The 13402-nt window shown below is 55.6% G+C and overlaps 1 protein-coding gene across 1 annotated transcript in view; it reads left to right on the forward strand.

Annotated features, from left to right (window-relative positions):
- LOC103902226 (rho GTPase-activating protein 39) overlaps positions 1-13402 on the forward strand; it is a 67788-nt gene that overhangs the window by 31175 nt on the left and 23211 nt on the right. The window contains exon 3 of the mRNA XM_009283244.2: positions 6607-7005. Coding sequence (XP_009281519.2) covers positions 6607-7005 — 399 coding nt within the window. The remainder of the gene's footprint in view (positions 1-6606; positions 7006-13402) is intronic.

Consider the following 13402-nt stretch of genomic DNA (forward strand, 5'->3'; position numbering starts at 1 on the left):
GGATCTAAATTACAGCTTTTCTGGGACTTGGCTGGAGAAGGCAGTGAACAAAGCCTAAATTGACTGAGTCAGCTGATGGAGCATCACCGCAAGGAGCTGGTGCTAGAGACCTTGGAGGCCCTCTGCAGCTCCAGGATACAGATGAGTTACAGCCTTGTCCTAGCTTTGATGTGCAAATCTGAGTGACTTGGAGCCACCCAGGGGTTGCACTTTATTGCTCAGCGTCTGCACTGAGCATAGTTTTTCTAAGGGGACTCTGTCTGACAACCCATCCCGTGTGCTGGAGTGCTGTGCTGGGGTGGCTTTGTCCGTTGTGCAGAAGGTGAAGGGGCAAGCAAACAAAAAACCCCAAACAAACCAAAAAAACCCACCCCAACCTGTGCTGATGTTGGGGTGCTTTGAGCACAGCCCAGGCTGCTCTTCAGCCAGCCGAGAGCTTGGACCTGCAGAGGAGCAGCGATGTCAGCAACTTTGGTGCCTCTGGGATGGTACCCGCTCCCCATTCTTTAACTGGTTTGCCTTGGTCTGCTGCTGGGGCCTCCCTTTGGAGCACTCGGGGTTGTAAACATGGCTTCGTTCTCCATAAGGCTGCTCCTGCTCCCTCTTATGGGCCCCCTCGTCATACACTCCGTTAGCAGCAAACAAAATAGGCTCTGAACTCCCTGTCTCTGTAGGACAGCTCACTTCAGATGCCCATCCCCATCACCCCAGCCGCTTGTTGCAGTGAGGAGCCCTGGACCCCATGCACGCGTCCCTGCCTCTGGCCAGTGTCACAGTGTGACTGGTCTCTGAGAGTTGTACTTCAGTCCCTGTGTGTGTCTGATGGCCAAACTCTTCAATCCTCATCCTCAAGGAAGACCACTTCATAGGCACTTAGTATCAACCTTGACACATCCTCAGTTAGATGACCACTGATGATGGGATCTGCTCAGTCCTGGGGCTCCACCACCTCCTGGGGCTTTGCAGAAGCTTCAGCAGCCCTGGCTTGGAGCCACAGGCAAAGAACTGCAGCTCTTCGTGCAAGGACACAGCAAGGTGGCTGCCCCGTGCAGGGTGTGGTAGCAACACCTTGTCCATGCAAGGTACAGAGATCATGTAAAGGGAAGCATCAACACTCGTAAAGGTCATGTTGGTCTATGGCCCCTCAAATTCTTCAATCTCCTGCTGTCCAGAAGGGTCCCCTGAGTGCAGTCATCCTTCTGTGATACTAAATATGAGACCACACACTGGCTGCATTGACTCCTGTTTTCTGGAGGAAGAGCTTAATTTCCCAGTTGCTTTGTGTTGGGGCCACCTTTGAGCATGCTGCAGGGTCCCTTTGAGGGCATTAGTCTTCAAAAATCCCACTTGGTATGGAGTCGTGTTTGGCCAAGAAGGACTTGGTACTGCCCCAGCTCTCTGCAGGGCTCATCCCGAAGAAGAGAAATGGGGGAAGGAGGTGGGATCTTGGCGCGGAGCACAGAAGTCCAAAAATTACAGAATGTGGAAGTGAAATGGGGGATCAAGCTGTAAGAGCTTTCCTTGCAGCCATGCAGAGGGGTTTGCTCGCAGCCTGGTGTGAAGCTCCCCGAGGCAGGGGTTTCCCTTGGCTTTGCTTGGGGTGCTCTTGCCCTCAGCAGGTAAATGCCTCCTTGAGTTGGTGCTGAGCAGCGTGCACAGGTAATGAGTGCACAGAAGGCTTCATGCAGAGGGCTGGGTGGTAACATCACACTGGTCTCAATCTGACAGCTCCAGCTGAGAAAACATCTCTCTGCTATTCTTATCTTTGGATGGCCTTGCGAAGAACTTGCGGTGTTCAGGGACTGTGCTCGGCTGCCTGGACTGTGGTGTTACGTGGGTGACGGTGGCAAGAAAACCAGCTCTCCTGTGGAGTAGTGGCTGTTCAACTTCTTTGGGGTTTCTCAGCTCTTCCTGCAAGTGACTCTTTTCTCCTGTATCTGGTTCCTTCCATTTCTAGTCCTGCTCCCTTCTCTTTAGTTAAAACAATTTTATTCTTTCCTGGACTTGCGTTAACATTTATAGTCTTTGTGAGAAGATCTAATCAGGAGATGCTAGCAGGATGCTCTCTCAAGCTGAAATAGCCTTTTTTTGAAAATTATTACTATTATTTTTATTTTTAATTCCCAGGCTCTGTCAAGCAGGAGTGGCAGCCAGGAGAGACCCAAGCTGTTTTTGAAGGAGCAAAGTTTGCAAATGTCCATCACCTCTGTCCCAGAGGCTGGCAGGACAGAGCGCAGCAGCTTGGCCTCTTACCTGCTCTGTCTATACAACACTTCATAAAAAACAAGCTGCTGGCCTGTGAGGGCTAAGCCTTCAGGTGGGAACAAACCTGTCTGCCCATGTGAGATGCAATTGTGCACAAAAAGCCCTACGCTTCCTCCTGCTTTTTACACGCCTTGTGCACCGTCCCCCCCACGGCACCTCGCTGCTTGGGGACCGAGTGCCCCCCATGGCCCTGCCATCCCTCCAAAAAATCAGCGTGCCCAAGGCAAGTGTCTTCACAGTCGGGTAAGTCTCAAGCCGCTCGGGGTGAGCGGCTGGAGCCATGGCCTATTTACAAGCTATGAGGCATCGAAAGTCTTTGGGTACTTGCTCAGGACACAGAGGAAACTGCTGAAATCTCTCCGACAATACAGGAGGATGCACACTGGGAATGTGGGTTTGTTTTTGGAAACAAGTGGGGATTTTGTTGAAATTCCTCTGTGTTGCAGGCTCTGGTGAAGGCGTTAGTTCCCTGGTGCTGCCATAATACCGGCAGGCTGCGTGTCCCCGTGCTCAGGCTGCGATGGGGGTTCAGTCTGGGTTTTCAAACTGGGCCTGCAGGGAAGTCCTACATCTGGGGATACCGAGTCCCAAGAGACAAGATGGGCTGTAACCATCACAGTGATCCCACCGGCGTGACCGGGTGCTGCCGTGCTGGTGGGAGCGGACGCACGCTCCATGGCTGCTGCGTCGCCCAGTGCTTGGAGCCGAGAGGACAACGGGGAAAAGCATTATTCAAACCATTCCCAGAAAACTTCTTCTTTAGCCCCTTGAAGGGGAGTTGGAATTTTTTTTTTTTTTTTTTTTTTCAATGTTCAAGTTATGGCCTTATCTCTCTGCAATCCTGGGTTTATCACGTCTTTCCAGAGTTCCTGATGTTATGTTCAAGGCTTGTGTGGCAGCCCAGGGCTGGCCCTGCTCCAGGAATGTGCTCTTTGCTTTTCCTTTTCTTTCTTTACATATGAATGTGATTGTACCAAACTCCTTGGTATTTCAGTGTGTTCTGTGCAGATTTTTTCCCTGGTTAAACTCCACCTCAATCATCCTCAGCCCCTCAATTTTAAGGGGAGCAAAGAGGTCACCAACCCAAATCATCCACTTACGTGTCTTTGCACACAAAGATAAATGTAAGCTTGTTAAAACGGAAGACTATAGTTAGCAACACACGCTCGGTCATGGCCAAGTGCCATGAGAAGAATTCGTTATTTTCAACAGCTTGCACTTAACAGAAAATAGCTGACCTCTCTTCTCTCATGAGGAGTGACAGTGCTGGTAGAGCAGTTGGTGTTTCAGAGCTTTGCTAATCCAGTTGCTGGCAAAACAGATCAAAACCAGCGTGCTCTTGAACATTAAAAAGGTTGATCACTCAACTGCATCTTGATCACTCAGCTGGGTCTTGCAGAGTTTTGTTTTTTTTTCCTTGCCAAGCAAATACACCGTAACTACCTCCTGTCTCTCTCCCAAGCTCATCTGCGTATGTGTTTCTGTGTTGCTTGCGGTGGGGAGGGTCCCGCCATACCTGCTTTCCTCTTCCAGCCCTTCCAATGCCTGCTTCCCTCCTCCCCTGCCCTTCCCCTCCCAAGGGCAGCATGCTGTGCCTCCCACCTTTGGGTGAAGGCTCCCCACCTTCCAGCACTGGTGGCAGCCTCTCCCCACCTGAAGCTGCCAGTGTGTCACCTGGGTCTAAGTCCCATTTTCAGTCCCCTGTGCCCTTTTCCTATTGACTGCCTGTCCTTCTTGTGAAGAGTTGTGGTGCTCTCAGAGATCACTGCTCCTCTTATGCCCCCTCTGAGCTGTCCCTCAGACCCTCTTTGCCTGATCCTTGTCCTACCTGCGCTTCTTTGCTGCTGTGTCCGTGGACCTGCTCATCTTGCTCTCCGCCCAGCACTGCTGGGCTCTGCTGCTGCCTTCGTTTTCCCCTTTTATGCCCTATATAGATGACACCTCTTTGCAGTTGACGATGCCCTTGATAACAGCAGTGACTTGCTGATTTGTTCCTGTGCCTGTGGTTTGACATTGCAACTGCATGAAAATAATCAGGCTGGCTCTGTGATTCCCACCCCGAGCCATGGCATGGCGTGCTGGTATGACTGTGTTGCACCTTAAATCAAATAGGGGAACTGATCTAGTTTTGACCAAAAAATACCAAACAACAAACCAGATGTTTTCTGGACACAGGGTTTTCCAAGTGGGATCCACTCACAGGCAGACTCTTGGTGGCGCTCTGCCCTGCTCTGGCAATGGTGGGAGCTCAGCAGGAATCGGTGCCGTGGAGAAAGGCAGTGTGCTCTGCTCCCAGCTGCTTGTTGGACCAGTGCGAACAGTCGTGGTGGTGATAGCCTGGGCCGGGTGAGCTGATCTGTCTGAAAACGGACCCATGCCACAAAAAAAGTGGCTTTCACCCAGACCAGCTTCCCCAGACAGGCTGTCTGTAGTAGCCTGAACATCTGCCCTCTGTGAGGCTGCGTGGAGGTCAGCCTCATCATGGTAGATGTCGTGGTGGGGAGAACTGCACCCTTTCAGCAGCAGTTCAGGTTTATTTTGGGTTGAACTATCAATTTTGCATCCTCAGAGAGTCGAGGAGCAGCCTGCTTTTTAGGGGTGCATGTCAGACTGCTCAGCATTGAATACACCCGTGGATTTCCTAGCAGGGAGGTGTGATGTGCAATTAAATCCCCTCCCAGACTTGTCGGGTGGGAGGGGACACGCTGACCTTCCCCAGAAAGCTGGGGCAGAGCTGAGGGTTGGTGATGGTGCTTGCCCTACCGGCAAACACCTCCTCTCTCATGACTGTGCCAGCAAGGCTGAGCACTGGGAGCCCGGGCTGCCATTTCGGACACTGCAGTGCTGCCACCGTCAAACCAGACCCCGCTGAGGAACCACGTGCCAGCAGCGGAGGGCATGCGAGAGGGATGCAACAGGATCTCCCTTCTCCTGCTGCTCCTCTGGGAATGGCTCCTGCTGCCATGCCCCCACCTGGGCGAGCTCCTGATGCACCGGGCAGGAGCAGGTTTCAAGGGTGGCCCTGGACCCGTCCTCTTCATATGGCTTTTATTAATAACAAAAATAACTTGGGTTAAATAGGACCTCCTTCCTGCAGCCTCCACTGACACAGGGTGGAGGAAGACGGTGGAGGGCCAGGACTTGGGGGGGGTGCGAGGAGGAGCTGGGGGGCATGTGTAGGTTTTATCTCTGTTTTCAGCTGCATGCTCAAGCGTGCTGCCGGGAGCAGCACCACTTTAGTGGCAGCATCTCTCCTGCGTGGGCAGAGACCTTGCTGGGGTTTGCACCTCCTTCTTCTGTTTACCTGGGCCAGCCAAAATGGTTTTGGCTACAGCATCATGGAAGCATTGGCTTTGCTGCGCTCCTCTGCTTTCACCCGGGCCAGCTTTTTGGGTTAGGTGGGTTAGTGTTAAAGGCTGACGTGCCATGTATGAGGACTGCACAGCCTAACACCTCTGTTGCCACAAAACCATCATGCTGATCTGCCTGAAAACCAACCCTACAGCACTGCCCGTGTTGCTCTCTCGCTGAGCCCTAGGCTGGGCCAATGTGGGTGCTGGCGAAGGACCCTGGGGCTGGAGGGGCTCCTCTGGGCAGCAGAGGGGTTATGGATCAGCGGCAGGCCGTGCCTGTCCTTTGGGTCACCTTATACCTAAAGGGCCACCGAGGGCTTTGTCCCATCAGCCAAGGGAGGAGGGGAAGAGCTTGTGATGGAGATGGTCTCGTCCACCAGTCACTCCCTGCATTTATCTTTTGGGCAAGCAGTGTGGGCTTTGAGCAGGGACCGGGTGACCCAGAGGTCCTCTCCAGCCCCACAGCATGTCAGCCCTGCAGGCAGGCACTCGCATGGGCAGGCTGCCTGCATTGTCAGGAGCCAGGGGTTTGGTCTCCTGAGGTGGCATTAACAACAGGGTGCAGCTCCCAAAAGGAGCCGATCCTGCTTTGCAGATCCTCCCTGCTCTCAAGAGTGAGTTCCCCCGCGCGTCTCACCAGGCGCCGGCACTCCTGTGATCGCGCCAGCCCTTGATGTGAGTTATCAGATCATCAGCAGACGATGCTCGCCCGCCCCATGCTGCTTGTCCCAGGCTGCGATGTTGGGGCTGGGTTGGGGGGGTGACCTCCCTTTCCCTGTGCCAGGGAGCTGCTGATTTGACTCGGCCCCATCTCAAACCTATCCCCTCCTCTTCCCCTGAGTTTGTTAGATCACTGAATGGCCCCAAGCAACACTTTGATCTGCAGCACGGCTGCCTGGCCCAGAGGCAGCAGCTCTGTAGGACTCACAGACAACTTGTTTGCCTCGAGCCTCTGGCCCAGACTAACGCAGCTCTCATGTCCCTGCAGCTCGGACTGGGTGGAGATCATCGAGCCCCGCTCCCAGGAGCGGATGTACGTCAACCTGACCACTGGCGAATGTGGCTGGGAGCCCCCTCCCAACCTGAAGGTGCGCCAGTCGGACCAGAAGCAGTGGTGGGAGCTCTTCGACCAGAACAACAACCGCTTCTACTACTACAATGCCATCACACGGCAGACGGTGTGGCACCGGCCTCAGGGCTGTGACATTGTGCCCTTGGCACAGCTCCAGGCCATGAAGCGCAGCTCGCAGCCCGACTGCCGGGGCCGGCAGCACCGGGGCAGCACCGGCAGCGACGGCAGAACCACCCCCACCCAAATGGCCCTCCTGCAGGAGATGGAGAAGGGCAAGGGGGACTGTGCTGTGGAGAAGAGGAAAGACCCTGGCAGGTAGGGAGAGCTTTAGCTTTCTCTGTTTATATCTAACGGGTGGCGTCAGTTGCCAGGCAGGCACTGACTGCCTGGCAAATGGGCTGGGAATCTGTGCTGCCCTGAGAGGGTGCAGCGCTGGGGCAAAGTGCTGCCAGGCCAGTGATCACCACCGCGTGCCCTCCTCCTCCCGGGGTACAGCTGTCCACTTTCACCACCGCAGTACCACTTGAATGTCCCCGGTCTGGGCCAGGCCTCATTTGTGTGGGGCACCATAAAAACACACATCAAAAGATAATCATTGCTCCAGAGCCCTTTGTGCTAAACAGAAGGAGAGGGGATGGGCGGGAGTGTCACGCAGTGATGAGAGCTCTGTCAGATGCTCATGGCGGGGTTTGCTGGGATGGCTGAGCTGCCATGCAAGGGGTTAGGCTGCTGTAGGGTGCGGGTGAGTCCAGCTGCTCTGGCTCTTTCCCTCCCCACTTGCTCGGCTGCTTGCATGTGCTTGCTTGCAGCTTTGGCCAGGGCAGGAGGTGGGGCTGCAGCGACAGAGCTCCTGGGCACAGTTATTTGCTCACATCAAGCCTGAAATGGAAGAACAATAACGGGATACTTTTTTGTTTGGCTAAGAGATTTTCTTACACTCAAACCAGTCTGACAACAATCAGGGGGTTTTTTGTATTGAAACTTTGCCAGCTTCAGCTGCACAAAAGCATCCCCTCCCCAGTCTCTGCAGGGACAGCCCCTTCGCCCAGGGCACTGCCCAGGGCTGCCCTGCCTCCCTCCTGCCCTGTCTGGGCATCATTCTGCCCTGGAGAATGTGGTACCAGCAGCCAGGGAGGCTGTGCAGCGAGCAGAGTTGAGTCACGCTGAGGAGTGACTCACCCAAGGGCTAGAGCAGAGCTTGGGTGAGCCTGGCACTCCTGCCGTCCAAGCCAGTGCTCCTTGCCCCCGCTTTTGGGCAATGCAGCGAGCCAGGCTTCTTTAACAGCTTGGTTTTTGGATCGAGGTTGCCTCTCTGTGCCTGCTGTTGGCGGGGAGAGAAGAAAAAAGCCAAGATGATGGAAACCATGTAGGATGGTGATTCTGGAAAATATATGCTCTAGAGCACCCTAAACTGAGGTTTATCACTTGTCTGCTTCCCCCTGCAAGATGCTACTGTATTAACTTCATATCTGTGTGACTGGGAGACACTGGTGATGCACATAAAGTGCACCCGAAAGAGCCCAGAGCTTTACTGATGCCTGCAATGCTTCCAGTGCCTCCTGCCCCATGAGCAGCCCCTCTGAGCTTCAGACCCATCCAGAGGATGATCCCTGCCCTGCCAGGAGAAACGTGAACAGTGAGAAATGCCTTAAGCTGAACCTCAATAGCTCCCAGTTCCCTTCGGTCCCCCCCCGGTGACCACAGTTGAACCACAGGCGGGTGGGATTTGCCATGAGCCGTCTGGCTTCCCCTCCTTGTCCCTCTGCAGCCTGGCACTCTGGGGCAGCCGGGATGGGCACCAACAAACTACATGTTTCCAGAGGAGTGAGTGGAAATGTCTTGCACAGGGCATAAAATATCCTGAGCTCCACAGGGTCCAAAATATTTCTGACTCAGGCTCTCAGGAGGGGAACGTGGCCTCCTCTGCCCCAGTCCGGGGAGCGGCTGTGTGTTGAGGGATAAGCGATGCCAGCTCTGACCCATCCCTTAGCTCTCCGTCCTTCTTGGCAGGGAGGACCCCATGCAGGCCCCCTCGTATAGGAGGAAGAGGAGCCATGCAACGTGGGCAGGGGTTTGCTTTACCTTTCCTTGCCAGCCAGGCTGGTGCCAGGCAGCATGTCGGGCATCACTGCTGGTTCTCCTGCAAGGAAGGGGAGTGGGAAGGGGTCCTTCCTCGCTCCATCCCGAGCCCAAGTTTTTGCAGCAACCTTGGGGCACTTTGAGCCTGCCACAAACTCCATTGAAGGGCAAGCGCTGGGAGAGGTGTGAGTGGCAGCTCGCTTGGGAGCTAACAGGCTGCTTGGACGTGCAAGGCTCTTCCAGATCCTCACCCCAGTAAGCTGACAGCATTTGCCTGTGGAAGCTGCTTTCTTGGAAGCAGGAGACTGAGCACTGTTTCCTTGCACATCCATCACGTCATCACTGCTGTTTGTGAGCAGGGGTTGCATGTCTGGTTATGGCACAGAGAATGATTTCCCTACCCGAGTCTGACACCCGAGGAGATATGTCTTGCCTTTTGCTAGCTCATAAAATGGTGAGCAAAGAGCTGAGCCCAAAGCAAGTGTTCCTGGGAGGGATATAATGCCCTTGCTGGGATGTCTGGTCTAGTAACAGCAAAAGCACACCAAGCTTGTCAGCTCTGTTGTCTGCGTTGTTCTCCAAAGACAAACATAAGTGTGTTCTCTTCCTCTCCTCGGCAGGGATACAGCTGTATAAACAGGGCGAATACATTGAGTGCTGTTGGTAGCATTTGACATCTTTATAGGTACCTGCGCCCAAGACAGTTTTGCTTTTGTCTCTAACAGCAGCACAAAAGATTTGTTTTTCTTCCCTTTGTGTTTGTCATCCCATGATAGATGGAGAGGCCAGAAGAGACCAGCATGGTCCCCAAGAGGGGCCTCCTGCAAGCACATGCCACAGAGAGCTGGGGGAAGGGATTTCGTCGTTTTTTCAGTAATACTTTGTGGTTGAGGTTTTTGGTTTGGTGGTTTGTTTTTTTTTTTAGCAGACTGGTTTTTCCCACCCTTTCTCTCTCGTGCCTTCTATCAGCACTGCTAAATCTGCTGTGCCCGCTGCCATGTCTTGGTGCTGCCAAACCCTCTGCGCGCTGCTCTCGACAGCCTCAAGCGGAGTGGAGATGCTCCCCGGATAGACAGGCGCTGCACTGCTGCTCCTTGCTGCCCGTTCCCTCTGTCTACATGCCGATCCCACCCTCTCCCTTGCTGCGCCACTGTTCGCTGCTGCTCTTCCACCTCTCTAAAGTACACCAGCTCAGAGCAGCCTTCTCTAGACACTGCTGCTTGTTCTTCCTGGGCAGCTGGGGGCGGTCGATCCCCCCGGGGAAATGGCAGCTGTTTGCTGAGGGGGAGATGCTGCTGTGATCCCTGGAGCCTCCTGGGGAAGCCGTTCTGCCTGTGCACGTGGTCTTGCTCCCGTGTCGGTTTTCGTCTGTACTTCCTGGGGCTGCCCAGCCTAGTGCTGGCTCTGCTCCTCCCTCGCTGGAGCAAGGACAGCGGGCAGCACTTGCCTTACAGCTCCGGACCCGCCCCAAGCACTTGGGATGCTAGTAGGAAGGAAGATGGACTTTCTCCAGGGGAGATGGGGGCCAAGTGATCCTTTCACACCCTGGAAAGCTCTGCAAAGGATGGACGTGTTCCCTTGGGGATTGTGAGACCAGCCTGGGGCTGAAAGCAGCCAGTAGCATTTTGAAAGTGTCTTGTGAGCCACTGCAGCTGTGCTGGGGTTTGCCGGAGTTCCTCGGACCTCAGCGGTGAGAAAGGGCTGGGCACGGCAGAGGGCCAAGGCCTGAAGAGGACAGTCTTGCTGGGAGCGGAGCCTGTGTGCTGGTCTGCAGCATTTGGGCACGCCACCGGTCAGGGCCACAAGTGGGCTCTGCTGTCCCCAGTCCCACTGTCCGTGCGGACCGGCCCTTTTCCTCCTCTTCCTGTGGTTCTCCCAGGGTCGGGGACTTGTTTCAGAGTGGGGGTTTCCGAGGTTCCCCTTGCGATAACAATGCATCTCAAAGTCCTCCAGGTAGAAATCCACCTTCCCTAGGAACATCCCGTCCCCCAGGACAGGAGAGGCGTGGGTCCCTTAGCAGGTTGTGCTGCCTGTCCCCTCCTCGCCCACCTTCCCCACGGCTCAGCATCCTGGGCTGGAAGGGAGAAGGGGCTTGGTCTTAACATGCCAGGAAGGTGTGCTGGAAGGGGAGTTAGAAGGGGACGTGTGACGTGAAGCCTGTGAAGGTGGCTATGGAGGGTACCTCTGCTTCTTCCAAGTCTGGTTTGCCTCGTCACGGGCTTACGTCTCTTGAGACCCAGTGTAAGTAATGCCAATATTAAGGTCTTTATAATCAGGCAAGAAACACACCATCAGGATTCCTAATACAGGCTTGTTTCCTTCTTATGCTGCTGGCCTTGGGGCAGGGTGCGCAAACACAACACGCTTTGCACGTGTCCGCAGAGCTCTCCTTGGGGCCGTGCAGACCTGGGTTTGGGTGGGTTGCCTCTGCGGGCTCTCCATTGCTGCCTCTGGCATGGGCACTGGAGGCAGTGGCAGCAGTGCCGCTGAAATACAAATATCCCTGTTCATTCACCTCTGTCAAAGCACCAGGAAAACGACTGTTGGAAAGGGCAGAGCTGAGGTGCGGGGCCTTTTCTCCAGGCTTCTGGGAGGGAAGAGCAAACAATGGAGCTCCGGAGCCTGGGAAGAGCTGCCGGATCCGCTGGGCCTGCTGGAGCTGGGTGCGGGCTGGGAAAGCCAGCGCCAGGCTGCAGTGTTTATATTGGAGCTACTTGAAAGCATTCTTCGAAGGAACCGTCTCGGGGGACTCGGCAGGGTCTCTCCTGCTGGTGGCCAAAGAGCACGGCCAAGAGACTGCGTTGGGATGTTTCTCCACCACTGGCTTTGCTTTCCATCAGGGCTTTCGCTGCTCAGAAGGATGAGGCTGAACCTTTTTCCATGCTGGGAAGTCAGGAAGTCCCCTTTCTTCTCTGCTCGGTCTTTTCAGCAGCCTGGGGATGGGGTTGAGGGAAGCTGTATCCAGACGTGGCCCCAGGAGATCGTTCATGGCTGTGGAAATGGTCCTTTCAAAAAAGCCTTGTCTTCTCTGCAGTGGTGCCTCTTTCCTCTGATCTCCAGTGGCCGGGGAGGCTGGAGACAGCACATTGTGTCTGGGATGGGACTGACAGGTGTAGTGGGATACAGCACACGTTTAGGGGTTTCACTTCTCCGTCACGTTCACTTACAAACCTCCTGGTCAGGGGGATCGTGGTAGCTGTGGTCAGGCTGGAGCTTGGCTCCCTCTGCCCTCAGTGACACTGGAGTGGCACAGCTCCCCTGTCTCCTCTGGCCCTGTGACACCCCCCCTGGATATCCTGGCGGAGCCATGCAAGGACACTGCCGTGGAATGAGGAACATACCTGAGTCCCACGCCAGCCCTCAATGCAAAGCTCCTGGGTGCAGTACCCTCTCCTTGAAGTAGGAGTGCCCATGGGCACACAGTGGGCAGAGGGGCACCTCAGGGAGGTACCAATACCCAGCGGGTACCAAGGAACCCCTGGCAAATGCTTGGTTACCTGGACCAGTCCTCGCATCCCCAGTTGCAGCTGGGGAGGAGCGGTGACACAGTGATCTTGCTCGTCTCCCACCTCTGACTGCACCTTTGCAGTCCACCCTGCTTGGCCACCCTGCGTGGCCATCCTGCAACAGGTCCCAGTCGTCCCCTGAGAGCTGCCTGAGGACCACTGGGATCTGCTGGCTCCAGGGGTTTGCAGCAGTTGGTCTGAAATGGTCTGGGATGGGCCATGTCTCAGAATGAGCTTTGCCCCTCAGCCCGAAGGAGGGAACATGAGTCCACGGAGGCAGTGGAGCCCCTTTCTCCGGCCCTGTTGCCCATTGGGGCACAGAGTACGAGTGCCAAAAACCTGCTGCAGGGAGACTTGCTGCTTGTGGCAGAACCCCTTGCCTCATTGCCTTGCCGTGGCCATCTGTCTAACCCGTCCTGCTGGCTGGTCTCAGGGCATCCGTGAAGCAGGCGCAGGGAGAGCCCTGTGCGGGTGCGGAGCTGCTGCCACTCTCCGCTGCATCCCACCCACACAGCCGAGCCCATGCCGAGGCCCCTCCCTGTCCTCCCATCCTGGGCAGGGCCGAGGTGTGGGACACCTTCCTCCTGCCCTGGTGAAGTGACTTGGGGCAGCGAGGAGCTGTCGCACTTTGGGGCACCCGTTGCCCTCCGGCTGGCGCCAGGTCACAGGTAGGCAGCTTGTCCTCTGGGGGAGGCTGCGAGCACAGCACCCCCTTTTCTTTTCTAGATCAAATCCCTCATTGCTCATCTGAGGGCCAAAATCTGGGCTTTGCTCTTTTTCAGGGATGCAGGGGGGGAGGTCATCACCAGCTGGGGTCCCACAGGACCCTAAAAATCGTAAAGTCATGCTGGGGTGGGAGCCCGTCTCTGGAGGCCGGGTCAGTGGCACTGCTCAGACACCCAGCCCCACACCCGAGCAGGGACAGATCAGGACGTGCCCAGTGCTGCCGCTTGGGTGCAAATCGGGACAGGCGCTGATACGACTGATCGGGCAGGAGCTGGTGCCGCTGCCTGCTATGCAGGCAGGGAGAGGCTCCTTGCTGTAGCCCAGAGCTGAGCGAGGAGGCGGCAGAGCTTCGGGCTGAGTTCCTGCCGCTCCGGATCGGCGGGGGGGCGGGGGGGGCGGGG

The sequence above is a fragment of the Aptenodytes forsteri genome, unplaced genomic scaffold (assembly GCF_000699145.1).
Source record: "Aptenodytes forsteri isolate BGI_AS27 unplaced genomic scaffold, ASM69914v1 Scaffold38, whole genome shotgun sequence".
Lineage (NCBI taxonomy): Eukaryota > Metazoa > Chordata > Aves > Sphenisciformes > Spheniscidae > Aptenodytes > Aptenodytes forsteri.